Genomic DNA, 27,453 nt, shown 5'->3' with positions numbered 1-27,453 from the left:
CGAATCGGGCCATCCCCCGCTACGTCGGGCCTCCCCCATCGACTCGTGATGGCGGGGTCTGTGGGAAGCTCACTTTAGAAACCTAAAATTTACCTCCCTAGGCTGAAAGCCCTATTACTTAGCCGCACGTTGCGTTGAACCACTCGAATATTCTTTGAGGAGCCCAATATCGACGGGACATCATCAATCAGTATTTGTACCAAATAACATTCATCCCTTTGAAGATGAAGAACTTTCTCGCAAACGTCGACTATACCGCGGTTCCTGTGCCGCCCGACTTCATCCCCTCGCTCCAAACCCCACAGCAGCAGATCCTATGGGTGGGCTGCTCAGACAGCCAGATCATCGAGACAGACACCCTCAACGTCCCGCGTCAAGAGTTCTTCGTCCATCGGAACCTGGGCAACAAGCTGTCTAATGGGGACACAAGCAGCTTGAGTGCAATCGAGCTCTGTGTTGAGGTCATCCAGGTATCTTGCCAATACCCCTCTCTTCGTTTCCAACCAAACATGGGCCTAATCCTCGCAGGTCAAGCACATTATCGTGTGCGGACATTACGGCTGTGGCTTGATCAACACTCATTCAGACATAAAATCCTACGCGGGCTGGCTCTCGTAAGTACCAATCCAGCACCCACCGCGGCGGGCCCCACCCTCGACAGATTCCTGACTACCCTCAACAGCAGCCTGAACGATCTGGAGACAGTGAGCGAAGACAAATTCGGGCACGGCAGCGGGGTGGAGGAGCGTGACCGGCGGTTAGTGGAGCTGAACGTCCTGGCAGAGGTCCATTGGATCATGCAACAGCCGAGTATCATGAAAGCGATCCGCGAGAGGGGTTTAGAAGTACATGGCTTCGTCTACAATCCGGTTAGGAACTCGTGTGTAAAGCTGGAGATATCGCCGGCGAATATCAGTTGATACCAAGTAACGTACCTTACCTGTTATTAAGCTTTTACTCCCATCGTCCATTTCTTATCAACGTGCTTTAGGTCTCATTTGAAGTCCCTCTTCTTCTGGTTGAGGGTGCAGTTGTACGAGCTGGATTAGGCTAAGATTGATGCTTTGTGTCTAGTGGGAACAGACAGAAGAAAGGGGCAGCCTTACGTCTACACAACAGGAGGGGCTTCCAAATGTTTCAATGTGTCCCAACAATGCTTATCAACCACACGTTACATGCGTCTTTTCTCTATCTTGTACAAGTTTGTACTATATAGGGAGGTTGACTCATAGCTCAGCCACGGCGCACGGCGTGGCTCCATCCTACACAGCATTTGAACAAGAGGCTTTAGCTGTCATTGCTGTCTTTTCCTCCAGTGTTATTATCTCATGGATGTTGACTCTGCCTTTCAGGATCTTTTGTTGATTACGAACTCACCGTATCCGAAAGTTCGGAACCAATCACCAAGTTCTTGTTGGCAGCTTCTTCAAGACTCACAACCTTGCGGGAGAATGTTGCGTCTTGCACCACCCGTCTTTCCCGCCTCTACTAGAGCCAATTGTGCAATTGTGTGATTGGGCACTGCGAGTTATTATGTGCACACTTACGCAAAGATTACCACATGTTTTATCGTGACTAGCCGTGCTCTATCATTTATATTCCTAGCCTTGAAGGAGTACAGCTCTAGCTGTAAATATCAGTGTATTGATAAGCCTAGATCGTGCCTCGCCAAGGGTTCTGTAGATAGGGGGGCTGTAACCACCACTACTATTGAACAGGAGCTTTCGTCGATTTGTACATTTCCCTGCACCTCCCTCTCGTTTGCTCAATGTCCGCCATCAACAATTCGTATATATAAAATACCGTACGCTGCAACAGCTTTCGCATTTTCCTCACGCGCCCCATAGGGCCTCTAATATCGAGTCAAAAACATTCTTTTTGGAGCACAGCTGGTCAAGAATCACCTCTGCGCCCAACACCGAGAAGACTCAAGATGGAATTATTTGTCCCTACAGCTACTACCGCCCATTGGGAAAAGGTGATTATAGCTGCGGGAACCCCGCCACGCCGCTCATAATAGCCGTTCAGACTACCGCTGCTCTACTTTTTGCTAACACCGCGAGCTTACGCCCAGATCCTCCAATAAATTCTTCCACAGGACTGCACTAAGCTGCAGAAAACACGATGTGGCATATTGGGAGTTATATAAAGACGTGGGGATAGTTAATAATTCTTTGTGTCACAGAGATCTGGTTCAAAAGCTCTTGAGTTCTTACTCATGAACCCTTGGAACTCATAGATTGGATCGATTCTCCTGACAGAGTCGACCCCTCACTGCCTCTTCATCAATAACAACGACGCCTTTACCCTGGTATTTTCCCTCGCGAAGGAGCTCGACTATCTTGGGTATCTCTTGGATTCCATAAAAGATGCTGGAGGTAACCTTAATGTTATGCTTGACAACCACGTCCAGCATCTCTTCTGTCTCTTTCTGGGAACAAATAAAGGACCCCTTTATGCGGATATCACGGAAAATGTACTCCTCGAACGGAATACCCAGTTCATGGGCCTACAGGCTTATTGTCAGCACTCGATGCACAGTTGTGGAGCTGGGGCGAACTATACCAAAGCAACCTGAACCATCGTACCGTGTTTCCTCGTTATTGCACATGCTGTCGCGGCTGCAGTCTTTGCATCACTGACGTTCACCGTGGCATCTGCTCCCTTCCCTCCTGTGACCTTGAAGGCCTCGTGTACCACACGATCCTTCCCTATCCTCGCATCAAGCACGATATCTGCGCCCGCCTCCCTCGAGAGCGCCAAACCATCATCTCGTGCATCAACACCAATTACCTTCAGACCCCTGGCTTTCGCGAATTGAACAGCCAGATGCCCTAGCCCACCCCCTGAACCAATGATACCGATCCACTGCCCAGGCTGGAGCTCCGCCTGCAAGACGCCCCTCCAAGCAGTCACCCCAGCGCAAGCCAGCGGAGCAGCGGTCAGGAATGACATCGCGTCCGGGATCTTGGTCGATTGTAGCGCGTCAACGATGAGATATTCCTGAAAGGCGCCGTTCCTCTTCACACTCATCATGTTATATTTATTCTCGCAATAATGCCGGTAGTTCTCCGGGCCTTGACAGTCATCGCACTCGCCGCACCGGCCATATGTCTGGCCCGCCAAAACACGATCGCCGATCTCAAAGTCAGTGATGGCACTCCCCTTCGCTACGACGACGCCGGTGCCCTCGTGGGAAGCTGTCACAGGGAGCTGGATATCCAGCGTGCCGTCCACGTATTCCAGGTCGGAGTGGCAGAGCGCAGCGACGGCGACTTTGAGCAGGAGATCATGGGGGCGCAGGGTCTGAGGGGTTGGGATCCGGCGGATCTGGTGCGGCTTATGATACTCGACTATCTGGCATGCCAGCATCGATTCAGGGACGCCGTCAATCGCCATTCTATCTCCAGGCGTGCACTTCTCGACGCGGGGAGGATGTGGAGTGTATATGAAATGACTCGGTAGTAACCTTCTGGTCCTTTTCCCTTGAAGTAAAAGTCTTTCTGCTCGGCTGGTTGGATAGTATAACTGATGCCTTTTGATTCTTCTGAAAAGACAGAGAGGGGAAGAGGAGTAAGAATCCAGGTTATAAAAATAGAATCTGGAAAACCCCCCAGAGTTCAGGAGCTTCTGGACCATATACTAGTGAAGTAACCCAAGCTGATTTCGCCATACCCCAAGCAGGCTTACATCTCTAAATGTGGGGTAAAAGTACCGAGTGCATGTCGTGGGGCACACTAGTGCCCCCACGGGGTAAAGCTGGGGTAGCAACGAAGGAAATGGAACATCTCTCCGAGGATGAAAATCAGCACGACGCAAGAAGGGCGAACAATAAACACAAGAATCTTCAGACCTGAATTTACAGTCCCAAAGCTTCATTTTCCACACCAGCTCAAGGACGGCGCGCCACCCGACCCAGCGCCATTTTCCATCTCGAGTCCGAACCCGAGCGACTGTCTCCGGGATAGCGAAGAGGTCTCGGAAAGAATTCCCCGATCGGAAAATACACCCCCGGAAAGTTTGCTAACATGATGGAGATTATTGCCTGTACCGCTGCAAACGGAAGCATATCACGTTTGCATCTCTGGAGCGCGAGACGACTCAGGACTCGAGGTCACATGAAGCAAATCCCAAATGGGAAGAATACCGCGAGGGCGAGAACTTTGCCTTAGAAGTGAGTATGATTCCTGGCATCCGGGGCGTGGGGTTGCGGGGTGCGGGGGGACGCATTTCCCGAAGAATCTGTCTGACATTCCCCTGAACGGTATGAGGCGAAGAACTCATGACTGATGTTCATAAGGGACCACCGGATGAAGAGGAAAGGAAGGATTGAGACATCGCACAGAATTTCCTATCTCCCACCATTGCACCATGCACACGACTCCCAGCCCATCCGTTATGCCTGGTTGGCACCAGAAGTTGGTTAGGTCGCTTTCTCAGGTATATCTAGTGCACTTGGTCAAGTCGACAATTCCCATCTACGAAGCTACCCGTGAGTTGCACCACAGCAAAAATTGACGAGCGTACCCAACTTCAACATATCATTATATCGATACCATAAACATGCAACAGGCTCTTGTTGTTGGACTATGGGAGGTTGCCATCCTGTTTGTTGTCGGAGTAGGCTTTGGATGGCCTATATTCGATTATTTCCGGGACCCTAAAAGGCTTCGTCGGTTCAGTGCTCCTAGTATCGCGGGCTTCACCAACCTTTGGATGATGAAACATCAGTGGTTCCATAATCGAGCAAAAGCTACCCACGAAGCTCATAAGCGGTTGGGAAAAATCGTCCGTGTCGGCCCAAATCATGTCTCCTTCGTCTCACGTCAGGCAGTCAAGGATATCTACGGCCATGGCAGTCCAGCTACCAAGGATAAATTCTACATGCAATTTACTGGGACTCACGAGAGCAGCTTGGACACTACGGATCGACAGGTCCACGGCGAAAAACGAAAGCGCTTGGCAGCTGCCTTTGCACAGAAGAATATCGTCGATATGGAGCACGTGGTTATCGAGGATACGCAGAAGCTTCTGAAGAGATTCGATCAGACAGCTGCCACTAGAGAGACCATCGACGTCTCGTGGTTCATTAACTTGTTCCTCTTTGATATGACCGGCGACCTTGTCTTCAGCCATCATTTGGGTTGTGTCGAGAGAGGGGATGATATGATGCTGGCTCAGAAGCTTGATGGGACTGTATATGAGGTCCATCCTGTCTCCGATGTGCGCAAATCCCTACGCATCGGTTCTTCTCTTGGGTGGTACACGCCGCTGTACCATCTTAATAAGCGCCTTACCGCATGGCATGAAGGCTGGACCGGGGGATCTAACTGGACGGCCATCGTTCTTCATATGGTTCGAACTCGCCTAGAAAAGGAGAAAGAGGGCAAAGAGTTGAACGATTTCTTCAAGGCCTTACTCTGGACCAAAGACCACGAACCCCTGGGCCTGGAAATTGGAGAGCTGGTTGCGGAGTGCTCCCTTCTTTTGCTTGCTGGTTCGGATACAGCTACAATCGCTCTCGTCAGCACCATTTTCCTGCTCACGAAATGGCCTGAAGCAGCGGCAAAGTTGAGGAAAGAGCTCGACGACGCCATTGATGAGACGGAAGTTGTGCCTGCCTACGACGCGGTAAAGAACCTCCCCTACCTCCGTGCTGTTCTCGATGAAACGATGCGCATGCGGCCTTCTCTTCCTGGTGGACTGCCCCGCTTCACGCCTCCTGAGGGCATGATGATTGAAGGAGAATGGATCCCTGGAAACACTACCGTCTCCGTCCCAACATGGTCTCTGCATCATAGCCCCGAGTACTTCAAAGACCCCGAGGTATTCAAGCCCGAGCGATGGCTCGCAGAAGATGCCGCCGAGCTCCAGTCGACTTTCATCCCCTTCTCCGCAGGTGGCCGTGCGTGTAGTGAGTCCACACCCTTCCCATCCTCTCATAAAGCAATCACTAAATAAACCAATAGCTGGCCGAAATGTATCTTACCTGGAGCTCCTCGTTTCTATAGCTACATTGGCACGCCGTTATGAGTTCGAATTCGTGGAGCCGGGATTCGAGCTTCAGACAGCGGACACTGTCAATGCCCACCCTCTTGCTATGCCGATGAAGATCCGTCGACGCAATCTCAGCCCTGACATTACAGGTAAAGCCTGAAATACTTCCGACGCAACAATTTAAGTGTTTCTAAAGGGCTATGGGTGGCTAAATTGATATTGGTGGTAAGCCAGTATAGTGGGCAGTTTGTTCTATGTGTAAGAGGTTTATGCGTTATGAATACACAATCCTTTAGATTTATTCGATGCCAGACAGGTCTTACATTGTTAACGTAGTTTAGCTTTGTTATTATTCACTCACTAATAAACCTAGTCCGTGGGTCTCGAGACTTATGCATGAGAGTGTATGTTTACTGAAGTGGGTAATTATTAAATAATGGCAAAGTTCACATGCTGTTATGTTGTAAAGATAAAACACCTGCTAAATAACGTCGACGAAGAACGATCCCCGACCGGATGACGGCGTAACGTTGCATTCCACAATCAGATAGTCATATATTAGTGTCAGGGTTAGGTCCAAGGAGAAGGGCGGAGATCTCATCAGATTCCTGCTGATATTCGAAGTTCCCGTTAGGGAGGACTAAAGTAACCGCTTGCTCTCAGCTCGCATAGGATGTAAGATTGGTATGTTGTTAAGAGAAAGCAAATCCCTGATTAAAGTAACGCCATAACCTACTCACATGCGTAGGAAGTAAAATACGCATATACAGCTATTTTAAACCAATGGGGGCACCGGTGGCAATCTGCTACTTATCTTCCGACGAGCATGGCCATCCCCATTCTTCCATCAGACCCTGAGCCAAAGCCTCTGTAGGCCACGCATTCTCTTTCTGTGCACGACCAAGTAATTGGAGAAGAAGTTCTTGTTCTTCATACGGCCGGTTGCGAAACCATGGCCCGGCTGCCATGATTGCCGTACAGGCTGTCAACCGGGCGTTGGACAGCGATGAGGATAACGCAATGCCGCAGACCGCTTCCGCATTCTGGAATACCTCATCTAATACTGCTTGTCGCTGGCGTTGGTATCCGAGGCCTATCTTAGGGATGTTAGGGTTATATATAGCAAGGAAGAGTTTGGCAATGTAGTAATACTGCATCCCTGTGACTATGGATCAGGTCAGCCAGAAGGCTCAGTTATAAGTTATAATAGAAGATAGATCTCGGACGGTTCAGGTCTCTTAAAAACTCACCATGCCAGGAATGTGCCAGCTTTATCTCGGGAAAATATCGTTTAGCCTTCACATCGCGATCGATATAAAGGATTGGGTCGAAAGTCTTCGGCCTGCAAAGATTCCACCTTAAAGTCTTCATTAACGATTTGTTCCAAGACGAGGCATTCTTATCACCAAAGCAAAATACTACAATCTCTGCAACAATCCAGATCATACGATTTGCCCACGTACAGTCATCGGCCGGGCCAAAGGATAGGTCGAAAGACAGCTGCTGCGCCCAACCATGAAGATTGACCTTCAATGGCTGCTGGCTGAGGATTGAAAGATAGATATCCTGTCTGATAAACTTCCAAAATGCAGCGTAGCCGAGTCCTCCCCAAGTGTGAAACTCTAGCTGAGCGTTCGCAAACACAGAGGTGCCTGTCAGATGGTGTTCCGGCTCCTGGCCCATTTTTGATTCTAGTCTCTATACGTCAGCAGATCATCTGGGTCAACTTATAGCATAAAGAACTCTGATGGAGATATGCACCGTTTGTTTCTTCGAATGCTCTTAGAATCACGGCGGCCGCGAAGAGAGTTTCATCCGCCACAAGCTCCTTTGTATCCAGCATTGGTATAAGCAACGAAATACACTCGTGGTGGTAGTGATCAGCGATCACGGAGTTCAAATCCGATGTTCGACTAAGATGGCGAGCCGCAAAGGCCATAATAGCATTGAACAGAACAGGGCAGCTGAACGCCCGTTCCGGAATGTCCAACTCAAAATGTCGATGCCTGTCTGTAACGTCAAGCTTATTAGGGAGATGCTATTAGCTACTTACTACTATTACTAGGTCTCGGGAGGTAGTTTTGAAAGGACAAGTTACAGGTTGGAAATATTGGAATAGAGACGCACCATCTGTGCTAACTTCTCGGTATAATGCTGAAATAAAAGCGCCTCCTGATGATTTGCAAACGGCAATTGCATCCTTTTTCCGTAGAGCTTTAGATGACTTTCGCTCCTTGAGCGTTCCGCTGGTGAGACGACATCGCCCCGAGGGCTTACTGACAGAGCGGCGCTGACATCAACTGCAGTGGTTTGGATCGTGGAGGGTGAAATGGGTAGAGTAATGGCGGGCAGGAAGTTAGTTGTTGCACTGTCTGGCGAGATGATGAGATTACCAAGATCAGAACCGTCATCAAAAGGTTCGACGTCAACGCTGCCAAAAGATCCATGTCGAGAGCTTCCTATGATTGCAAATGAATGTTGCGGTACATGCGGAATGTCATGATTCACGACAGACGGTGATACATTGAATGGCGAGCTTTGAGGAAGGTCACGTGGTTCGTGGGGAGACTGGGGTTCGATCTCCTTTTCTGGAGGTGAAGGGTTGTTGTCGTTGTTATTGCTGAGCCCGTACTCCAACATCTGCCTGTGCCTATAATCGGCCGTCACGTTTGGAGTTTCATCAATGAAGGACACTGTGAAACCTCTGTTAGCGGTCAGATTGAAGGTAAGCAGGAAGACTGATAGCCTTGAAGACCGGCAAATCTTAGTACTTACGGGTAGCAGGCGTCTTGACCCAGCGGTGGTCCTTTGCAAAGATATTGAGGCCTTCGTCACCTTTGCCAATAGCTCCGTTGCCATTCTCAATTCTGAAGGGCTGTACTATTCCTCTTGCTGCCACTCGCTGACTACTCCGAAACGTCAGAGCATTGTCCTGCTTGCATTCTCTTGATGCTCTCCGGCAACGAGCGCAGATGGGTTTCTCCTCGTCACATTTCAGGTGACGCCGACGACATGTGAGGCTGATGTCGGGTCCTTAGATTAGCCACACTTCTGGATAAGAAGGCAGTTGCCAACGAATGCTGGTAGCTCACCATCCTCGCCGCCACTTCTTCGGCGTAGCTTGAGTGTGAGTTATTGTCCGCATTGATGCATCGATTTCGGAGCAGATTGCATGAACGGGTGATGGGATGAAAGAGGAAGAAAATGGACTCGCCGAGTTGGGTCACATAGTACTAAAGGGCTCCGCAAGGGCTTATCGCACGTCTCGGACTAAATTCCCACGTTCGAGTTGACCAAAAAGAAGATCATCGCGTCAGGGTCATGATGTCGTCCCGTGCAGCAGGATGACCAGAGCTGAGATCTGGACCTTGCAGCAGAACAAGCTAAAGTGCCTTGGCCACGTTTTATTCGTGCCCTGTGGTTCCTTGCGGACATGCACAATATCAGCTCCTGGAACGCGGGGCAAGCGTTGTCGGTGGGTCTCTCTATTGATAGTGGATGCGGGGAAGGTTCAACTTGGGGATTCTGGGGAAAGCCACCATCCCACCAATGCTCCAGCTCGGCTCCAGGTTTTGCAATCCCAGACAACCCGACTAGACATACCGCGCCTAATACTCCCTACTCTGTAATCATGCATCCAGACGACGAAGTGCACAAAAGGTAAAACATTGGTCCATTGTACAGGGGCATGACGGTGTTATTGCAGGAGTTTGACCTCGTGCTTCTTCCATTTCCAACCAAGGCGCGGGTAATTATGGGAATTGTTTCCTCATCCTACGTGGGGTGTTATCTTCCCCATTTCCGGGGAATTCACCATGTCCACACGAAAATCGTATCTACCTCAGGTCATTAGGGACGTACCATTGTACCAAAACACCGGCATGAGCTATAGTTCCCCTGACTCCTGAGAGCTTCTACGAGATTTATAAAGAGGCAAGCAATTCCTCTTCAATCTACTTCCCTACTATCGAGTTCACTTCAAGCCCTACCATCTCTATATACTAGCGGACAATTATCATTGGCAATAAGCATCTGCCTCCATGGCTTTCCTCACGCGTCCGAGTAACGGCCATTACTTCTTTGGCGCCCGAGGCACAAAACTTAGCAGTGCGGTAATTGTGTGTGCCGGCGCAGGATTTCTCCTACTTGGTTATGACCAGGGAGTTTTGAGCGGGGTCATAGGGAATTCCGATTTTCTTGACACTCTGGATCATCCCAATTCTAGTGTAGTAGGTATGTCATGTCGTCCTATGGGTTCTGATGAGATTATTGTCTGACACTTATCCACAGGGACTGTATGTACACTTTCAAAAGTTAATGTGCTTTCTGAAGTTAACATAAAGCTTTAGGTTGTTGCGCTCTACGATGTTGGAGCTTGGCTGGGCGCCATGATGTGCTCAGGTAAGTCTTGATCACAACGGCGAGGAAACACCTTCAATGACGCTCTCAAAAGGCTTCGGGGAGAGGCTGGGCCGGAAGGGCTCGTCCTACGCTGGTCTTGCTATCATGATGATCGGTGCTGCCCTGCAGACCTCCTCCTTTTCACTTGGTCAGATGATCGTTGGCCGGATCTTTGCAGGTATAGGGATGGGCACACTCGCCGCAACGCTTCCTATGTGGGCCGCCGAGATGGTAAAGCCCAGGAATCGTGGAAAGCTTCTATCTGTTCTGGGATCTTCGATTGGATTCGGTATATTCTTCTCCTACTGGTTTGAGTACGGTCTAAGCTATGTCTCTGGACCCGTTTCGTGGCGACTTCCGGTGTCCCTTCAGATGGTCTTTGCATCAATTAGTCTCCTCATGCTTCCATTCCTCCCAGAATCGCCCAGGTGGTTGATTGCGCACGATCGCTTGGAAGAAGCGGTTGCTATCCTCGCCGCTCTCGAAAGTAAGGATGCAACAGAGCATACTCCTGCAGTTGTGGCTCGCCGAGATGAGATTGTTCTAGCTCTTGAAATTGAACAGGCACAAGGCCCGGTGAGGTGGAGGGAATTATTCTGGAATAATGAGGTCAAAAACCGAAGGTATATTTACTCAATTCCTAAATTACGTTATAGAAGCTTTCTGACGTTTGAATTATCTAGACGTGTGATCCTGGCAATTGGCATCAGTGTTTTTCAACAGATGAGTGGTGTTAATGCCCTGGTCTATTACATACCATATCTCCTCGAAACAACCATGGGTCTATCCCGAGGCACCTCCCTGTGGGTTTCGGGTCTTAATGGTCTAGTATTTTTCCTTGCTTCATTCTACCCGGTCTTCTTCCTAGATAGGTACGGAAGAAAGAAGCCATTTATAATTGCTTCGGCTTCATGTGCTATTAACATGATGATGGTGGCTATCCTCTTGAGCATCAACAAGCAACCTACAAACTATGCAGCTATAGGTAAGATTTGCCCGAGTTTATCAATTATCTTCTCTCAGCTAATTACTAACTTACCATCAAGTGTTCTTCTTTACGTATATTGCCATATACGGGATTGCATTTATGGGTACTCCATTTATGTATACTCCTGAACTACTACCTCTGAGATTAAGAGCGAAGGGCTCTGCTGTTGCAACCAGCTTCTCCTGGATTTGCACATTTCTTGTAAGTATCTATAGCATACTCTTGAGTCAGTCTCAACACATTGCATACTCACCACGGATCAGGTCGTGGAAATTACACCCCCAGGCGTGTCGAATCTCGGCTGGAAATTCTACATTATCTGGGCCGTCCTCGCTGCTACTTTTGTTCCTCTTATCTACGTAAGTTTCAACTGATGCCCAACGTCTATCTCTCCCAAAATAGTTATTTCGAAGAGGAAAGAACTAGACAAATTGACGATCATAAAGTTCTTCTATCCCGAGACTGCCCGCAAGTCCCTGGAGGAAATCGACGAGATCTTTACAGGGAAACCAAGTGCCTTCCACTCGAGGAACAATCAGGCAAAGTCCGAGAAAAGCGATGAGGAATATGTTGAAAGTGGCCGCGAAAAAGATGGAAGTGACGAGCAGGTCGAGATGGTGGGCCAAGCCGCTCATGGAAACTAGGTGTTCCTTCTCTGATGTTGTTTCGGGAGATTCTGCTGTATCTGGAGCTGGAAATAGTTGCTGAGCGGTTGGATAAAGGAACTTTATTTGAGAATGGAGTACTAATTTGGGACGATTTTCTGAGAAGTCGGACGGCGGCACCTTCAATCTAAAGGACTTCAATGAACCTAGATTGTTTTATATACAACACTATCTTCCCAAAGCAAAACTCCAGATAATAATTTATAACTTTATTGAAGTGTCAGAGATTAATTGATCAATGAACGGGATTCTATAGAGCAGAACCATTACAACAGATGACATGGTACTTTTGGAAGAGTCGTCCGTAGCCTATCACTTTTGTCACAATGTCTGTAACTCCAAGAGCCTTCTGTACCTTATCTTACAGACAATACCTCGGCACCTTTTCAATATATCCGTAAATGTAAATAAATACCAAAGGAAGGTGCTCTAAAAGAGTCGAAGTAATGCAGATACGATCTACTGATTCGTACCTTAAAAACCACCACGCGTTCGATGGACTCCCCCCTACACACTACAATGCTGGTATGTTCCCTCCACAGCTTCTACGAAGTGTAGCACATGACAGGCAAAAAGTCCGTTAAACACACTTGCTCAAGAAATGTCGTCAAACTTATGGCTTATGACGTTGTGACCGCTCAGGGTCCTAGAAGACATTTGTATAGGACTGTGGCCGAACGGGATGGCCGTCCGTGGCCTATTCGGGAAATATCCAAATCAAACCGCGGTGTTGGATATTGCACCGGAATGGAGGGTCGCGTCATGTTTCTGCATTTGGCTTGATTGAAGTGTTAATGGAGAGAATATCTCGATTCGATATCTGACTAATGCATAACCGTACAGCCGAGGGGGCGCCTGAATTGGCGAAATGCGGAGAACATAGTGCGCCCCCACTGCGGGGATAGCGGGGGGATAGTGGGGGCGTGGGGCTGCTCACGATAAGCTCTACAGGATTAGATCCTAGCGGGGCGTAAGGTGACGGTAAGCTGGCTGATCACGGTATTCTCGGGAAGTCTTACCTCGAAAATCAAAAAAGGAAGAATTGTGCGGACGTGAGTCAAGGAAAGTGGGATAGGAAGGGGGGAAATGGGAGAGAATGCAGCCCGTCTGACCCTTCAGGCTTCAACATGCCTTCTCAACTGCTCCTAAGCAACTTTTCGAGATCTTTTAGCTCGGACTGTTAACTCAGTTTTGGAGGAAAGTTATCTCCTACTTGCGAGGTATTTGGCTCTTGGCCGGTCTGTATCTGGCAAGTCAACCACCTGACAGATTTGGAGCAAGCAAGCACCTCTATTCAGGGACGTGGTTGCAAGTTACAACAGGTACTAGAATGGCAATTGCACTATAAACGAGTGATATCGAGTAGATATAAAAGGCCATATCTCTTTGTATTACAACTCACTTTTCATCAAGCACTCAGCTCTTCTTCAATTCCGCAGAATTTTAGATCAAAAATATCAATTCAATTCATCCGCTCTTGCAACCGTTACAATGTCTACCACGCTGACCGAGACCACCACTGCTACTGCAAATGGGCCAACAAATATACACCACCTTAATGGAAGCTCAAACAGTTTCATCGAATACGGTTCCACATATACACATGCGGAAGACTTGATTCCAGCCTCGGAATACCAGGAGCGCATTGCAAAGGTTCGAGATGCGCTACCCAAGGCAGGCTTAACAGGTTTGATAGGCTTTGGTGACTGTTGGCGTGGCTCCAACGTCTGTTATTTCACGGAATTTCGTCCCTTGGATGGCGTCTCAGACATCGCCAATGCCATCTTCTTTCTCGGAGTCGATTCGGACCCCGCCCTTTTCGTGTCGAAGCAGTGCGTCAACTATGCGAGCGAGTGTACAACATTCCCCGTGTACAGCTTTGATGAGCTGCACAAAAGGCTGAGTGCTTTTGCAGCAAATCATACCGGCACACTAGGTCTTGCAGGGCATGCCTATATCCCTTGGGACCTTATGAAGCGCGTGGAGGCCGCCGTCGGAAACCTGAAAATTGAACCAACCAAGTTACTGGCAGAGATCAAGGCAATCAAGAGTGACCGTGAGGTTGCCCTGATACTGAAGGCCTCCGCGTTGACTGATGCTGCCATGGTTGCTATCCGAGAGACGTTGAAGGATGGCAAGCCGCATACCGAGCGTGAATTAGCCCTCATTGGAGATCGGGCTATGCTTGCTGGTGGTGCAGACCGTACTGCTTTTGATGCAATGGTCCAGGCAGGGCCTCGCTCAGGATTCAATCTCGCTCGCCCAACTGATCGTGTTGTTCAACCCGGGGATTTAGTGATGACGGACATTGTATGTTCTTTCATTTAGAATTCCACGCGAGCGAATTTAGCTAATCGTATCTTTGCAGGGGGCTCGGTATCGAGGATATGTTGCTGACGGCGGCCGGGGTTTCACTTATGGTGAGGCGAGCAAGGAGAAGAAGGCCATCGTGCAAGCTGCTGCGCGGGCCGTTGAAGCCGGTTTGAAGACCGCTCGTCCTGGCATTACATGTTCGGATCTAAACGCCGTCATTCAACAATCGTTGGTGGAAAGTGGTTACGAAGAGTACTCGAGCGAAGCCCGTGGCCACGGAACTGGCCATGGTACCGGCATGGACTGTGAGGAAGAACAGCCATGGATTGGTCCCGGGAACCAAACCGTTCTGAAGCCGAACATGGTGTTTACACTCAAGGCTACGATTACCGTCCCCAACGTCGGTGGGCTTCGTACTGAGAGAATTGTCCAAATCACTGAGACTGGCGTGAAAGCACTTGACGTTTTCCCAATGGAGCTGTACTGGTGATTAGAATTGGATAGATCATAAACCGCAGTCAATGAGATCTCCTGCTATATTGCCTTAGTCTATGTAGTGTTCTATTATCTTTTATCTATTAGTACCGATATCATTCTTGCTCCTGATTGTTTAATGTGATTACTTGAGCCGACAGCTTTTTGGTGGATTAAAGTTACCCAAGAAGAACATAACCTATATCTTTTTGTGCTCTCCTTATAGACAAGAGACATACTCTCTAGACCCCTACCTTCACTCTTCAAACAAGTCCTTTCCTCCCGTTTGACAAAACTGCATGTGCTGCAATTCACACTGTATCCGATACCTTTGGTCATGCTTAAATTTCTACTTTTAGAACTTAACATAAACAGAATCTATACCTACGGGACATATAAACGCTTGTATTTAGTCTGATCCTCTTCTTGCGCATTGCTGGCTCGAGCCCTCTGATTCCAAAGCCAATATATCCCCTCTTGAAGAAGGACCAGGGCCGCTCCAGCACTCACAACCCCAATCATAATTACCAACCCCCGATGGTAAAATGGCTTATCATCCGCCTGGAAATATTGGGACCCGTACATGAGACCTGTAATTGCCGACATTACCCACAATCTGATGGACTTGTCAGCTTATGCTCGCTCTTCACCAAGCTAGGTTTTCTGAGGGATTGTTCTTATCAGGGGTGCAAAACTTACGCCATGCTCACGCTTCTATCCTCAGGCCCCTCGCAATTTAATTGCAACCACGTATTATGCACTGGATGGTACCCAATGGCAAAAGAGTTAACCACTGTCCACAGTCCCCACCGGCTCCATTTCCCGACGTGTGCCTCGGTGGTCCGGAGGACGATCAATGTGATAAGGTAGCATATTATAGCGAGGAAGACAGCGAGTCCACGGGCGTTGGTCCTGTCGCTGAAGACGGCGAAGAGAAAGACGATTGGGAGGGAGATAAATGGGCCGACTGAGGCTAAAGCATTGGCAGGAGTACGAGAGAAACCTAAAGACATGACAATAGTAGGCGTGTAGGTAGTAAGCGGGCTCCATGTTGAGAACACCAGCGAGGTGGCGAGTAGATGCGGCCAGCGACGCCAGTGGCAGAGTGTTTTCCAAACGATCCTTGGAGAGATACTTAGATGCTGGGAACGATATATTTTCTTTGGGGATTCAGTAGCTATACGCTGTTGAAGCAAGATGCCTTCTCTAGATGAGATTCGGATGAGGCCTTTTGGAAAAAGGGGTTTCGGCTGTTCGGGCGATGCGGGGAGGAAAATTAGGAGGAGTATGCCTACGAACATAGTGAAGACACCCTCGACTAGGACAAAACTCAGCTCTAAGTGGCCTGTAGGAATGTTGTTGACTTACTTAAGAAGAGCCATTGCCAACCAGAAAGGCCGCGCCGTCCGTCCAGTTTGAGGATCCCAGATGCTAAAATTGGACTTAGAGCATTACCACCAAACATTCCGAAAAAGAAGATGGCAACTCTTTTCGCCAGTTCCCTCTTTGTGTACCATGTGGATAGAGTATATACGCCTCCAGGAATGTACCCCGCTTCCGCCAAACCCAGAAAGGATTTTATAACGAGGAATCCAGCGCGGTTTTTTACGAGACATTGTAGTGTCGCAATCAGGCCAAATATTAGAACCTGGGCTCCCATGTAAATTCGAGGGCCTATCTAGGATCAACGTGTTAGGGCTGCGTCTTGCGAGGCAGAGAAGGGTGACTGACTCGCTGGAGGAGCATGTTAGATGGGATCTCGAGCAAGACAATGCCGGCGAACATTAGTTGGTTGCCGGCATTAACGGTCGACTGGTCGATATGGATGGCCGTTTGGAAGCCTGCTGTGAGAGCGCTGGCGAGGTTCATGCGGTCGAGCTGGAAAACGGATAGGCCGAGGAAGAGGAGTGGGAGGACGGTCATGTCGACCCTGAACGGGAATGTCAATCATGTTCTCTCAAGTCCTCACTGGGCAGGCCCTTACTTCCTGCGAGCTCGTATGGCTTCTGTGTTGTCGAAGCCCCCATGCCTGTGATCCGACTCGTTCTGCTCATGCTCTGAATCGGAATTCCACGTCGGCTCCACAGGGAGCTGCTGTTCCAGGGCTTTCTCCATGGCCATCTGCGCGTCAGAGATAGGAAGAAAAAGACGCGGTCAAGAGGATTAAAAGACGAAGGCAACAAAGGAGAAATTACCAAGGGTACTGGGCTCCTTTGGGAAGAAATGCATGCGAAACCAAGCATGTCGCCGCATCCCGCACAGCACATAATAAACTTACCACACCCGTTGACGCAATATCTGCTCTGCAGCACCCCTTCGCATCGATGGAGATGGCTTCTCCTCGGACAAATGTGACAGAGGTGCATATCGCATGGCCGCTGGGATGGGGGGCGCGTTTAGATCGTTTAAATCGTCTGGATTGCGGCTCTGCCACGCGACAGCAAGCCCAAACCGCACGCCTTCAAGTCGACGGCGGCGACGGGCCCTGGAGCCACAACGCCCCGCGCGGCCCAGAGCGGTCGATGATTGACAGGATTGACAGGATTGACAGCGGCCGAAAGCTTAGGATGCCCAAAACTGCAATCACGCTCTTGTGGGGTCGAATTGCGTGATTCCCGAATCTCGGCAACCCCTGCAGGCTGTTGTCGGGATTTGGAAAAAGATGAAGCCATTCGGATCGGATATGCGCAGCCGACCCCCATTCATATGTAGAGCCAGAGTCGTGGATGCAGAGAGCCATTGATGAGGCATTGATCATTTGGATGCCATTCTTCGCACGTACGGGAGAACAACTGTCTAAGAGCCATTGTCTGATCGTGCATACAGACGGCCGATCCGGTAGAGAGAAATGGCACCAGTCAAAAAGGTAGCCATCATTGGTTGTGGTCCCGCGGGGGCTATCGCTGTAGATTGCTTGGCCCAAGAGAAATCCTTTGATGTTATCCGCGTTTTCGAACGTCGCGAGAAGGCGGGTGGTTGCTGGTAAGCTATTCTGTTCCTCATGGGTCCCTGGCAGCCCGGCGTTCTTCTGAAAGATTCCCTCGCATTAACAGAAGCATGGAAACAGGATTCAAGATCCCGAGCACATGGTCCCCAAGCTTCCCGATATCAAAGCCCTCGCCGCCAGGACCGCAGACAAGCCTCTTAAAATTCCCGAAAACCTCCCATGCCGTACGGCAAGCTCATCTCAGTACCGCTATGCGGAAACGTCGGTGTACCCCCACCTCGAGACAAATATCGATGCGGTCGTGATGGAATTCTCAAAGGAACCTATCCCTGCGAAGCCGAGCGAACTCTCTATCAAACGCCATGGGCGAGACACCCCATTCCGCCATCACACGGTTATCCAGAAGTACATCAATAGCCTGCTGGATCGTAATGGATACCAGAATTTGGTGGAGTATAACACGACAGTTGAGAAGGTTGAGAAATTGAAAGATTCTGGGACGTGGAGGCTTACCCTCCGGAGATATGAGCACTGGCATCAGAAGGATTATTGGTGGTCTGAGGATTTCGATGCGGTTCTCGTTGCGAGTGGTCACTATACTGTCCCTTTTGTCCCAGAGATCGAGGGCTTAGCGGAGTTTGCCCTGGCGTATCCCGGGTCAGTCGAGCATAGCAAAGGCTATAGGGGAGTAGAAAAGTATCGCGGGAAGGTAAATCGGGGTCGAAACTTCTATACAAATTGACCCTAGCTGACTTTGGCACAGAGAGTCGTCGTTGTGGGCGCTTCGGTATCAGGCATGGACATTGCAGTAGATCTCGTGGGTCATGCTGAAACACCAGTCAATGCAGTCGTTCGTGGGCGGTGGCATCCATACTTCGGCGGAACCGCATTTGAACATCCCAGCATCAAGAAAAGGCCAGCAATCAAAAGGATACAGAGTGCTAATGGCGCAAGGACCGTCCGTTTTGAAGACGGTACTTCTCTAGACAATGTCGACTACATTATCTTAGGGACAGGCTACACTTGGACCTTGCCATTTCTACCAGACGTCCCCATTAGGAACAATCGGGTGCCAGATCTGTATTTGCATGTTTTCAAGAGACAGGATCCTACCCTGATATTTATAGGAGCAGTACGTTCATCCCCATAAAGATCTCTACCGATGCTGACAGTTCCCGAGGTCGCTGCCGGCCTGACTTTCAAAGTCTATGAATGGCAAAGCGTACTTGCGGCACGTTTCCTAGCAGGTCGAATCCAGTTGCCAAGCGTGGAAGAGCAAGAAAAATGGGAGAAGGATAGGATAGCCTACAAAGGCGACGGTGTACCATTCACTGCTCTATACCCCGACTTCGAGGACTATTTTGAGACTGTTCGGAAGCTCGCTGGAGAACCGACTGAAACACAACCTGGAAGGAAGCTTCCCAAGTTTGATAAGAAGTGGGTGGATGCTTTTAAAGCAGGTCACCAGAGAAGGATTGCCATGTGGGAGACCTCGAACGAGGCGGCTAGGAAGAGCTTGTCTGGAGGACATCTTACGAGGGCAAGACTGTAGGGAAGCTGTATCTTCTCGAATAGAGACATGACCAAACTTTACGCCGTAATTCAACATATATCTATGTTAATTGTCCTAGAACCTGCCCAAATATTATTAGCACAGGTCTGAAGCGTATCCTTAGGGTTATAAGCATGCTACCCACAGTTCTGTCGAACATCTCAGATTTGTGAAGTATCCTGTCAAACTGTCGAGAGTCGAAATAAACCAACAAGCTAGTCTATGGCGCAACAACGGGAATTCAAAATACAATTGAACCTCTTATAGATTCAATCGGGATCAAGGATGTTGCTTACCTTCCGGAGGGCGGAAGAAAGGGGACGACGGGACTTCGTAAGGGATGACCGGAAAAGACAGTACAAGGGCTGTTCCTCATACCACTTGACGATTAACTTTGATCCAGGTGGAATATGCAGCTGCTTTCGTGCGACTGGGTCCTTTTGACGAGACAGATAAAGACTGAAGGTTGTCAAGATACTCTCGTCGAATGCATAATCCTTGATATCGGGATCCGGGACATCGGTAACCTTGACACTCAGCGATAGACCCCTCTGGTGGATGTCCTTAAGAGTGGACTAATTCTAGACATAGTCAAGAGAACCGTATTCTCCTCCAAGTAGAACCTGAGCTGATCTTCTATCTGAGTTGACTCAGCTGACGAATGCCGGAGAGCGGGTCCCAAAATGTCTTCAGTTTTCCACGTGTAGAGCTCTAGCCGTCGAGGTCAAGATATTCCCCTACCTCAGAACCCTATGCTGTAGTGCGAAAGCCAGAAGAACGATAATGACCAAGATTTTCCATCATTGCGGATTCAAAGCGGCTCTGGCTTCGCCTTCTTTAATTCAATTCGATTCGATATCGAGGAGACGGTCGATCCGAAAGTAGAGTGAAGAGAGCGAAGAGCAGTTGTTTATATGTGAGGTAGGTAGGAGGTAGGTAGTGGGTAAAGACAACTTCACAGGGAAGCAGGTTCTCAACCCGGCTTATGCCCCTCTGCCAATTTGCGTAGATGTGCTGATCGCGGATTAACAAGATCCGATATCACGTGCATACATAGCACGGTCGGCGCCGTCGCTCCGTCGCTCGGTCGCCTGGCCAAAACATCGTCAACATCATCAGCTCGCGATTTCATTCATTAGATTCACCGTGAGACCTTAACGCTCCTATTCCCGCACCATGTACATTCCCCTCTTTTGTTGCATATCTTTGCTGGCCCTGATTCGTCGTGGTTGCTGTACTCGTTGGTGTACCCGTTGGTGTACCCGCGCCAGGTCAAGCCGGATGCGAAGCCAACGCTCCGGCGCTGCCAGACTTCAGCCTCATTGCTTAATCTCACCTCGACCGTTCAACTAGACTGGCGAAATGCGAGATTATTCCCGCCATAGAGAATGGAGCAGTCATACTATGAGTAGTTTAGAATCTAGGCCAGAGGGTTCAACAGGATGGAACGCCGACTGAAACTTGAAAGTAGTATGGCCAGATGGAAGAGACTAAGGGTGCACGTTGGCTTGAAGGCGGACGATTCAGCATTTTCACCAACCGGCGACCGCGGTAGGTAGAAAAAAAAAACATCTTGTGGCGTTATACTAGCAACGGAGTTGCCAATGTTGGTGCCTTGGCCGATGGAAACAGGAATGAAATTTCTTGATACGAAAGGCACAAGCTCGGCCCTCTCCTTTAATTCGTGAGGATCTAGGTCCTGGATCTGGCTGAGGATGAGGCGCTGGCTACTAATAGTCCTATCACGGATGTTGTAAGACAGATTAACTGCTAGGAAGATACGGCTCTTTCACTGGCTATAGCCTATATTCTGGATCAACTCTTCTGTGCAGGACGCATTCTAGTGAAGTCGGAAGTAAAAAATAATTCACGGAACTCGTGTCATCGTTCGTTTGTAATTACACTGCTTGTAGTACTACCATAAGGGTGAGGGTACATTGTATACTTCCAGTTTACCAAATTCCGGCCGCAGCCCAAGGGCAGTGGGTAGATATGACTTGAATCAGGCCTGTTCTTAGAACTGGTTGTAGTAATCAAGAGTTTATGTGTAGCCAAATTAACTTATTCCGGAGTACAACTACTACCCTACACAATCAAACCTAGTGACCTGTGATTCCTCGAGACCAAGACGTATGAGTATTAATAGCGTAGTAGAGAATTTCAGGCAGTACCTTTTTGCGTTGCCTAGCCAAGAGGCTAGGTGCGTGCCATGTTAGGCCAGTATGTAATGGAGAGAGGGATAGGTTAGATGTTTGGCGGATGGCAGCTCAAATGTCGATTTCTATGTTGAGGCGGACTGGAAATTAATGTGAATTTAAAATTATCAAAGTTTCTTTTTGACTAAAGGATAAAAGTACACATTTAAAAGAAGTAAATGGCAAGTGCGAGACCCGCGAGGCTAGCAAGAGAAGCGGCACACACGCGGCTGGCGCCGCCGGTGAAGGGAATTGGGGTACTGGTAACCGCGGCAGTTGTGCTAGAGTTGGCAGTGGGGGCAGGAGTGTAGAATGCTGAGGTGGTAGCACCAGGAATGCTTTCAGTGGTGCTGGCAGAACTAGCAGAGCTGGAAGCAGCAGCAGTGACTGCGCTGAAGATCCCGGATGTAGCAGAGGCAGAGATTACGGAGGTAGCAGGACTGGAAGAAGTTGCGGGGCTAGCGGTGCTGAGCGGGCTTTGGCGATTGTCAATTAGAAGGTCGTGTAAAATATAGAAGGGTTTAAACTTACATCGAAGCGCTAGTTACAGTGTGGGTGAGAGTGCACGGGCAGTCTGTTATCGTCAGGGTAGTAGCCTAGAGCCCTCTATTAGTTCTCGAAACCTAGGAACGTCCTCATCCTTGATAGAAACTAACCTTAGTTACGGTGTAAGTGCTGGAGCCCTGGGTGATAACGGTCGGGTGCGGGCAATAGGTGGTGTAAGCCGTGACGATCTCAGTGGTGTAGGTAACGCCAGGAGTAGCGCTAAGAGAAGAACTGGTCGCGTTGGTCCAGGAAGCGGTCACACTGGTAGAGGGGGCGGCAGCGCTGGAAGAAGAGGTCGAGGTGGAGTTGGTGCCGGTTGAAGGCTTCCGCTTGAGCAACGTGAGCTCATCTCTGATAGATCCATTATCTCCCCGGACAACAGACCACGTGAGGGCTGTAGCATTGATAACCCTGAGCTTGCTAAATCCGTAGTGTTCGAAGTCAAGGACGGTGGTGATTGGCAGGACCTTGTCGCCAGCACCTAGTGTACTATGGCTCTCGACGTTGCCGGCCATGCCATTAATGATGTGGGTCATGGACACGCCGGGGTTGGTATAGTAAGTGTTGTTGTTGGCGATAGAAGACGTGTCAATGGTGCCGTTCCCGGTAAGAGGCCAGAGACGCTCGTACCAGTGGATGTGACTAATACTGGTGAGAAAAGGTGATAGAGCACGCGATGAAGCATACAAAGAAGGTAAAAAGTAATAATGAAGACAAAGATGAAGGAGATAGTAGGGGTTTCGACAATCGGATTAGGAAGCTTACCCAGAAAGATAGACATCAACAGCGTATTGGAGCAAGAGGTCTTCGAAAGCTGCACGGAGATCCGCTTGGTAGGATGAAACCTGGGAGCTGTACATAGGACGGTGAGACATGGCAATGATCCAAGGAGTCTTCTTCCGGTCGACACTGGCAAGATCCTTAGCTAGCCACTGGTACTGAGCATAGGTCTTAGTGTTCTTGTAATCGCCTACGGCACCAAACGGCCCGCTGTCTGTCACGAAAGTCTCATCTGGCGTGGGCTTGGTCTCGTTGCCTTTGACGTCGCGAGCGAAAGGCCACTCGGGACTATTGGCGAAGTCGGTCTCCGCGTCGATAGAGACAAAGTGAGCCAGTCCATAGTCGAACGAGTACCACATGTTGCCAACACCGCCTACCTCGTCTCCCGGCATCCGGAAGCGGTGCGTATAGGCCGTGAAGTTTCTGTTCTTGTTAGGGGGAGGTGTTCAAGAACATATGTTATCGCAATGTAACAGGGGAGTACGTACCTCTGGGAGGGGGGGCAGCTATAGTACGTGAGCTCGGATTCCGGCGCCGTTCCATTGGAGACATCGTCGTCTAGGTACGCCGTCAGGATGTTTTTCGGGCCGTCAAATTCGCTGCAGCTCGGTTCGTGATTCCCGGGCATGACCATATACGGCACCTTGGCGGTGATATTGACCATCCACTGCTGCCAGAGATCCCAATTCGATTCGTACAAGACGCTCATATCACCACCTTGCGGACCGCCCTGGTTCGCGACCTCGCCCGCTGGGAGCGGGACCTTGTACTCGTCGGGGGTGGGAAAGCCACCAGGGAGCTCGGTCGAGGTGCCATTGTAGCAGACAGGCCAGTCATCTTCGCAGGGGAGGATTCCCGAGTACCAATCGTCTGCATAGCTCAGGTCCCCGCCGTGCCACGCGAAGGCGACGCCCTCGTCCACGGCCTGGATCAGTTGCTTGTATGTGCCGCCGGCATTGGTGTAGCCCATATCATTGAGAACGGCGACAGTGAACTCTCTCGGGTCGCCGGCGGCACGCGCCGTGGTGAAGCTCAAGACCTCCGAGGCCGTGGTGCCGTTGGCGGCGGGGATCTGGTAGTAGTACGTGGTATCCGGCTTCAAGCCGCCGATCTGGACTTCGTGGAAGAATTGGCTGCACTGAGTCACAGCGGCGATCATGGAGCAGGGCGGGGTGCGGTCATAACTGGCACATCCGATCCCAGGTCAGCGCACCGAGTTTTAATGATTGTGGAGAGGTAGAAGAGATCAGCGGAGGAGATGGTAGGATGTACATACGTGTGAGAGTACCCAACCGCCGTGTAGTCCAGGTCAGTGGGAGAGGTGCCCCATTGGACAGACGGGGGCACGCCCAGACCAAAGGGAGTCTGGTAGTGAACATTGATGCCCTGTGGGAAGTACGACAAGGAGATGACATTGACATTGTTGGTGGGATTGCTCGTCGCGGGCTTGACGGCGGGGGGTTCGACGAGACGCGGAAAGCCTTTGCCATTACCATTGATAGTCGGATCGACCCAATCGCCGACCGGCACCGCGGGACCCGTGTATGGATAGCTCTCGTCGACGACGGGGACGGCGTGGACGGCAACGGCTGAGGAGAGCGCTCCCAGCGCCAGAGCCGCAGTGGTCTTCATGCTATATAGGCGATGTGCACGTTGATCTGGCCCGAGAGGTGAACGAGAGACCTGGGGAAGGAAGGGGAGGAGAGGAAGGGGAAAAGATGGGCTGGATCGACAACATGACGGCGACGAAGCAAGGGGCGACGGCTTTATAGTTGCTCTGGTTCGAAATGAAGGTGGAAGAGTGGTGTAGTGGTGTTGCTGTAATCTCTATAGAAGGAGAAGATCCTGTAGAGCCGCACGTGGCTGGCCCTGGCAAAGCATTGGCGGCGGCGATAAGACCCGGCGGGGCGGACGGGACGGGAAATCAAGTCAGGGCCGACGGTTAGATGGGGCCGTCTGATTGGTACGCGTAGCCGACGAGGGATGGATCGTGCAGCGAAGCTATCCGGAGAAGGGAGGTCGCTCGGTTAATGATACGCGAGGCGAGTTCGCACACAGGGGTAACCTTCCAGAAGAAGCGAGGTTCGAGTCCACCGTTATCGGTAACCGGTTGATAGTATTAGTAATATGACCGTCTGTCCCCTGATTTATTCCAGCGAGTCAGCTCGCGGTGCCTGAGCGTTAGGCCGATTGTAGCGGCATGCCATTGTTAGTATAGCGGCACCGCAACCAATTGAGTGTCTCCACAATCAATCCTATCTCCTTCATTCCCATGTCATCGTCTCCCAACATGAGTGACAAGAGCATGCCTTCTACAACATCGCTCTCTAACGATGTCCGTTGCAGCCTCGACGCGGAAGATCAGGCTGCACCAAAGTCACAATCGGCGCTTCCTGGTTCTGAGCATCCGCCAAACGTCTTAGCTACCCTTCCACTTCTCCATGGGGAAATGACCTTGGCAGAAGCTCTCGACGAGGAGGACAATATGCTTTTCCCGTTAGCATATTCCAGTCAACGCGAGGACTTCTTATTCTGGATATATGAGCATCGCGACGACTTCAAGAATCTCGTATCGCTCCATCTCGGCCTGGCCAGCAACGAAACATGCCGCTTTGGAGAATTCAGGGAGTGGAAACATGGCAGTTTCAATGTTTGCATACCGATATACGTAGATAATTGGAAGAGGCATCCGGGGAAACGAGTACTACTTCGGCTACCACTACCATACAAAGTCGGAGAATCAACTTGTCCTGGCAATTCAAACGAGAAACTCCGCGCCGAAATCGCTGCCTTTATCTGGATTCAGGAAAACTGTTCACATATTCCAATACCCTTCCTATGGGGGTTTGGGTTTCCAAGCGGTCAGAGCGTACAATCCCCCTACCCTTCCTTGTAGATACATAAGCTACAGCCGTCAGAGCGTCATGGGGCATGGATATTTGATTATGGATTATATCGAGACAACAGATGCAAAGATGCTTTCAGAGTCCTGGGACGAATTCTGCCACGATCGCGACCTGAGGACCAACTTCTTCAAAGATCTATCCCGCATCATGCTCGCCTTGAGTCAGTTGCCTTTGCCTCGCATCGGGTCCTGGACGATAGACGAACGAGGTGTCCTTATGTTAACAAATCGTCCTTTGGCTCATCATTTCCATTCTCTCGAGAACGAAGGTATTCCGACTAACATACCAAGAAATCTTACATACACAACTACTGATGCATACTACGCTGATCTCTTGGCATGCCATGATAGCCGCATACGAAATCAGCCTAACTCTATGACCAACGAGGAAGACGGTCTTTTACAGATGGCAAGTCTGTTTACAATGCGAGGACTCCTTCCCTAGTTCACAGCCCGCGACCTTCGGCATGGACCATTTGCTTTCAGTCTCACAGACCTACATAGAGGTAACATCTTTGTAGACAGCAATTGGCATGTCAAATATATTATCGACCTTGAGTGGGCATGCTCACTTCCTATAGAGATGCTAGCTCCTCCATATTGGATAACCAACCGCGGCGTAGACGAGCTTAGAGGTGAAGAGCTTCGAACGTTTGAGAAAGCATGCGAAGAATTCATGGACATATTCGAGGAGGAGGAGAAATCGTTTCCATCTGTGTACGGCAGTACTGTGTACCGCGCAGACATCATGAGGAGAGGCTGGAAGATTGGAAACTTCTGGTATTCCCATGCACTAAAAAGCCCAAAAGGGCTGTTCAACCTTTTTGTCCAACATATACAGCCAATATTTGAGCCACGACGGGATATCAGATTTGCACAAATGGTATCAGCTTACTGGGCTCCTGATGCGCGAGAGGTTGTAGCTGCAAAACTTGCGGACAAAAAAGAGTATGAACAACAGTTGCGACAATTGTTTAAGGACGCCGGACGTTCTGAAGTGAACTTGTAAATGGGGTCGTGTTGACTAAAGCAACGTTTGCCCCCTTTCCCTAATGTCAAACTAGGGGATTGCCTACCGGGTCACGAATTATATTTTCTTAATTACTAACTGATCCCTAACGGAGAAGCAATCTCCAGTGGTCTCTGTCCTTCTTCCTCCTCCAAGTTCTAAGAGAAGTAAACGGGGATTGTTACCCCTTACTTTAATCTACTACCCTCAAAATCAACGGTCTTTATCAGATCAAGTTAGAACTATTAGAACTATGAGATTTTTAGGTCCTTGAGTAGTACCAAGTCAAGAGATTACTCACTAGAATATAGATCACGTCCTGACCTGAAGCATGCCTCGATGAAGACTTTGCGAATGAAGGAGATATCAGGCATCTTATTGCTGTTTCCGGTGGCCTTGGTAAGAAGCCTAGGGAGTTAGAAGGAAGCTCGGTCCTCCTTATACCTGCGTCTAAAGGGGACACACCACCTTCGCCCAAGGTCCTTGATCTCAGTCTTGGAATATCTTGGTCCGGTAATATCTGATTCTGGTTCAATTTGTTTGTCGAAAGGAAACCGACACAGCATCTCATCCATAGTTTTCTCTCGAGTGGGCAGTTCCAACTTCTAGTTTGCAGCCTTCTTAGGGTTAGGGTTAGGGTTAGGGTTAGGGTTAGGGTTAGGGTTAGGGTTAGGGTTAGGG

At 49.7% G+C, this 27,453-nt stretch overlaps 10 protein-coding genes across 10 annotated transcripts; 6 read left to right on the top strand and 4 right to left on the bottom strand.

The window, feature by feature from the left end:
- Positions 1-100: 100 nt before the first annotated feature.
- Positions 101-985, top strand: M430DRAFT_128467 (hypothetical protein). The gene is made up of 3 exons (XM_024862066.1): positions 101-470; positions 529-614; positions 683-985. The coding sequence occupies exons 1-3, from the start codon at positions 225-227 to the stop codon at positions 918-920; spliced, it is 570 nt and encodes a 189-aa protein (XP_024716864.1). The 5' UTR covers positions 101-224; the 3' UTR covers positions 921-985.
- A 1,248-nt stretch (positions 986-2,233) lies between these two features.
- Positions 2,234-3,372, bottom strand: M430DRAFT_109578 (hypothetical protein; the record flags this gene model as incomplete). The annotated part of the gene is made up of 2 exons (XM_024861287.1): positions 2,234-2,509; positions 2,566-3,372. 2 exons carry the CDS (start codon positions 3,370-3,372, stop codon positions 2,234-2,236), a joined length of 1,083 nt encoding a protein of 360 aa, XP_024716863.1.
- A 1,191-nt stretch (positions 3,373-4,563) lies between these two features.
- Positions 4,564-6,328, top strand: M430DRAFT_31202 (hypothetical protein; the record flags this gene model as incomplete). The annotated part of the gene is made up of 3 exons (XM_024866018.1): positions 4,564-5,914; positions 5,970-6,146; positions 6,294-6,328. The coding sequence occupies 3 exons, from the start codon at positions 4,564-4,566 to the stop codon at positions 6,326-6,328; spliced, it is 1,563 nt and encodes a 520-aa protein (XP_024716862.1).
- A 377-nt stretch (positions 6,329-6,705) lies between these two features.
- M430DRAFT_69744 (hypothetical protein) lies at positions 6,706-9,432 on the bottom strand (the record flags this gene model as incomplete). The annotated part of the gene is made up of 6 exons (XM_024869449.1): positions 6,706-7,162; positions 7,248-7,688; positions 7,759-8,020; positions 8,125-8,690; positions 8,773-9,030; positions 9,396-9,432. The coding sequence occupies 6 exons, from the start codon at positions 9,430-9,432 to the stop codon at positions 6,804-6,806; spliced, it is 1,923 nt and encodes a 640-aa protein (XP_024716861.1). The 3' UTR covers positions 6,706-6,803.
- A 605-nt stretch (positions 9,433-10,037) lies between these two features.
- Positions 10,038-12,030, top strand: M430DRAFT_53862 (hypothetical protein; the record flags this gene model as incomplete). The annotated part of the gene is made up of 7 exons (XM_024868424.1): positions 10,038-10,226; positions 10,347-10,398; positions 10,451-11,021; positions 11,082-11,383; positions 11,445-11,587; positions 11,650-11,745; positions 11,833-12,030. 7 exons carry the CDS (start codon positions 10,038-10,040, stop codon positions 12,028-12,030), a joined length of 1,551 nt encoding a protein of 516 aa, XP_024716860.1.
- Positions 12,031-13,542: 1,512 nt separating this feature from the next.
- Positions 13,543-14,854, top strand: M430DRAFT_31199 (hypothetical protein; the record flags this gene model as incomplete). The annotated part of the gene is made up of 2 exons (XM_024866017.1): positions 13,543-14,361; positions 14,420-14,854. 2 exons carry the CDS (start codon positions 13,543-13,545, stop codon positions 14,852-14,854), a joined length of 1,254 nt encoding a protein of 417 aa, XP_024716859.1.
- A 368-nt stretch (positions 14,855-15,222) lies between these two features.
- M430DRAFT_147144 (hypothetical protein) lies at positions 15,223-16,770 on the bottom strand (the record flags this gene model as incomplete). The annotated part of the gene is made up of 4 exons (XM_024863050.1): positions 16,570-16,770; positions 16,207-16,516; positions 15,538-16,156; positions 15,223-15,454 (listed from the first exon to the last, which is right to left on the bottom strand). Exons 1-4 carry the CDS (start codon positions 16,759-16,761, stop codon positions 15,223-15,225), a joined length of 1,353 nt encoding a protein of 450 aa, XP_024716858.1. The 5' UTR covers positions 16,762-16,770.
- Positions 16,771-17,686: 916 nt separating this feature from the next.
- M430DRAFT_53860 (hypothetical protein) lies at positions 17,687-19,337 on the top strand (the record flags this gene model as incomplete). Its single annotated transcript, XM_024868423.1, has 4 exons — positions 17,687-17,820; positions 17,906-18,494; positions 18,549-18,917; positions 18,966-19,337. The coding sequence occupies 4 exons, from the start codon at positions 17,687-17,689 to the stop codon at positions 19,335-19,337; spliced, it is 1,464 nt and encodes a 487-aa protein (XP_024716857.1).
- Positions 19,338-22,167: 2,830 nt separating this feature from the next.
- Positions 22,168-24,490, bottom strand: M430DRAFT_110145 (hypothetical protein; the record flags this gene model as incomplete). The annotated part of the gene is made up of 4 exons (XM_024861333.1): positions 22,168-22,720; positions 22,844-23,281; positions 23,347-24,042; positions 24,135-24,490. 4 exons carry the CDS (start codon positions 24,488-24,490, stop codon positions 22,168-22,170), a joined length of 2,043 nt encoding a protein of 680 aa, XP_024716856.1.
- Positions 24,491-25,148: 658 nt separating this feature from the next.
- M430DRAFT_61658 (hypothetical protein) lies at positions 25,149-26,772 on the top strand (the record flags this gene model as incomplete). Its single annotated transcript, XM_024868939.1, has 3 exons — positions 25,149-25,727; positions 25,777-26,176; positions 26,345-26,772. The coding sequence occupies 3 exons, from the start codon at positions 25,149-25,151 to the stop codon at positions 26,770-26,772; spliced, it is 1,407 nt and encodes a 468-aa protein (XP_024716855.1).
- Between the last annotated feature and the right edge of the window lie 681 nt (positions 26,773-27,453).

Source organism: Amorphotheca resinae (genome assembly GCF_003019875.1).
Source record: "Amorphotheca resinae ATCC 22711 unplaced genomic scaffold M430scaffold_13, whole genome shotgun sequence".
NCBI classification, from domain to species: Eukaryota; Fungi; Ascomycota; class Leotiomycetes; order Helotiales; family Amorphothecaceae; genus Amorphotheca; species Amorphotheca resinae.
Note: the sequence above shows the minus strand (reverse complement) of the source record. Positions and strands in the feature narration are given on the sequence as shown.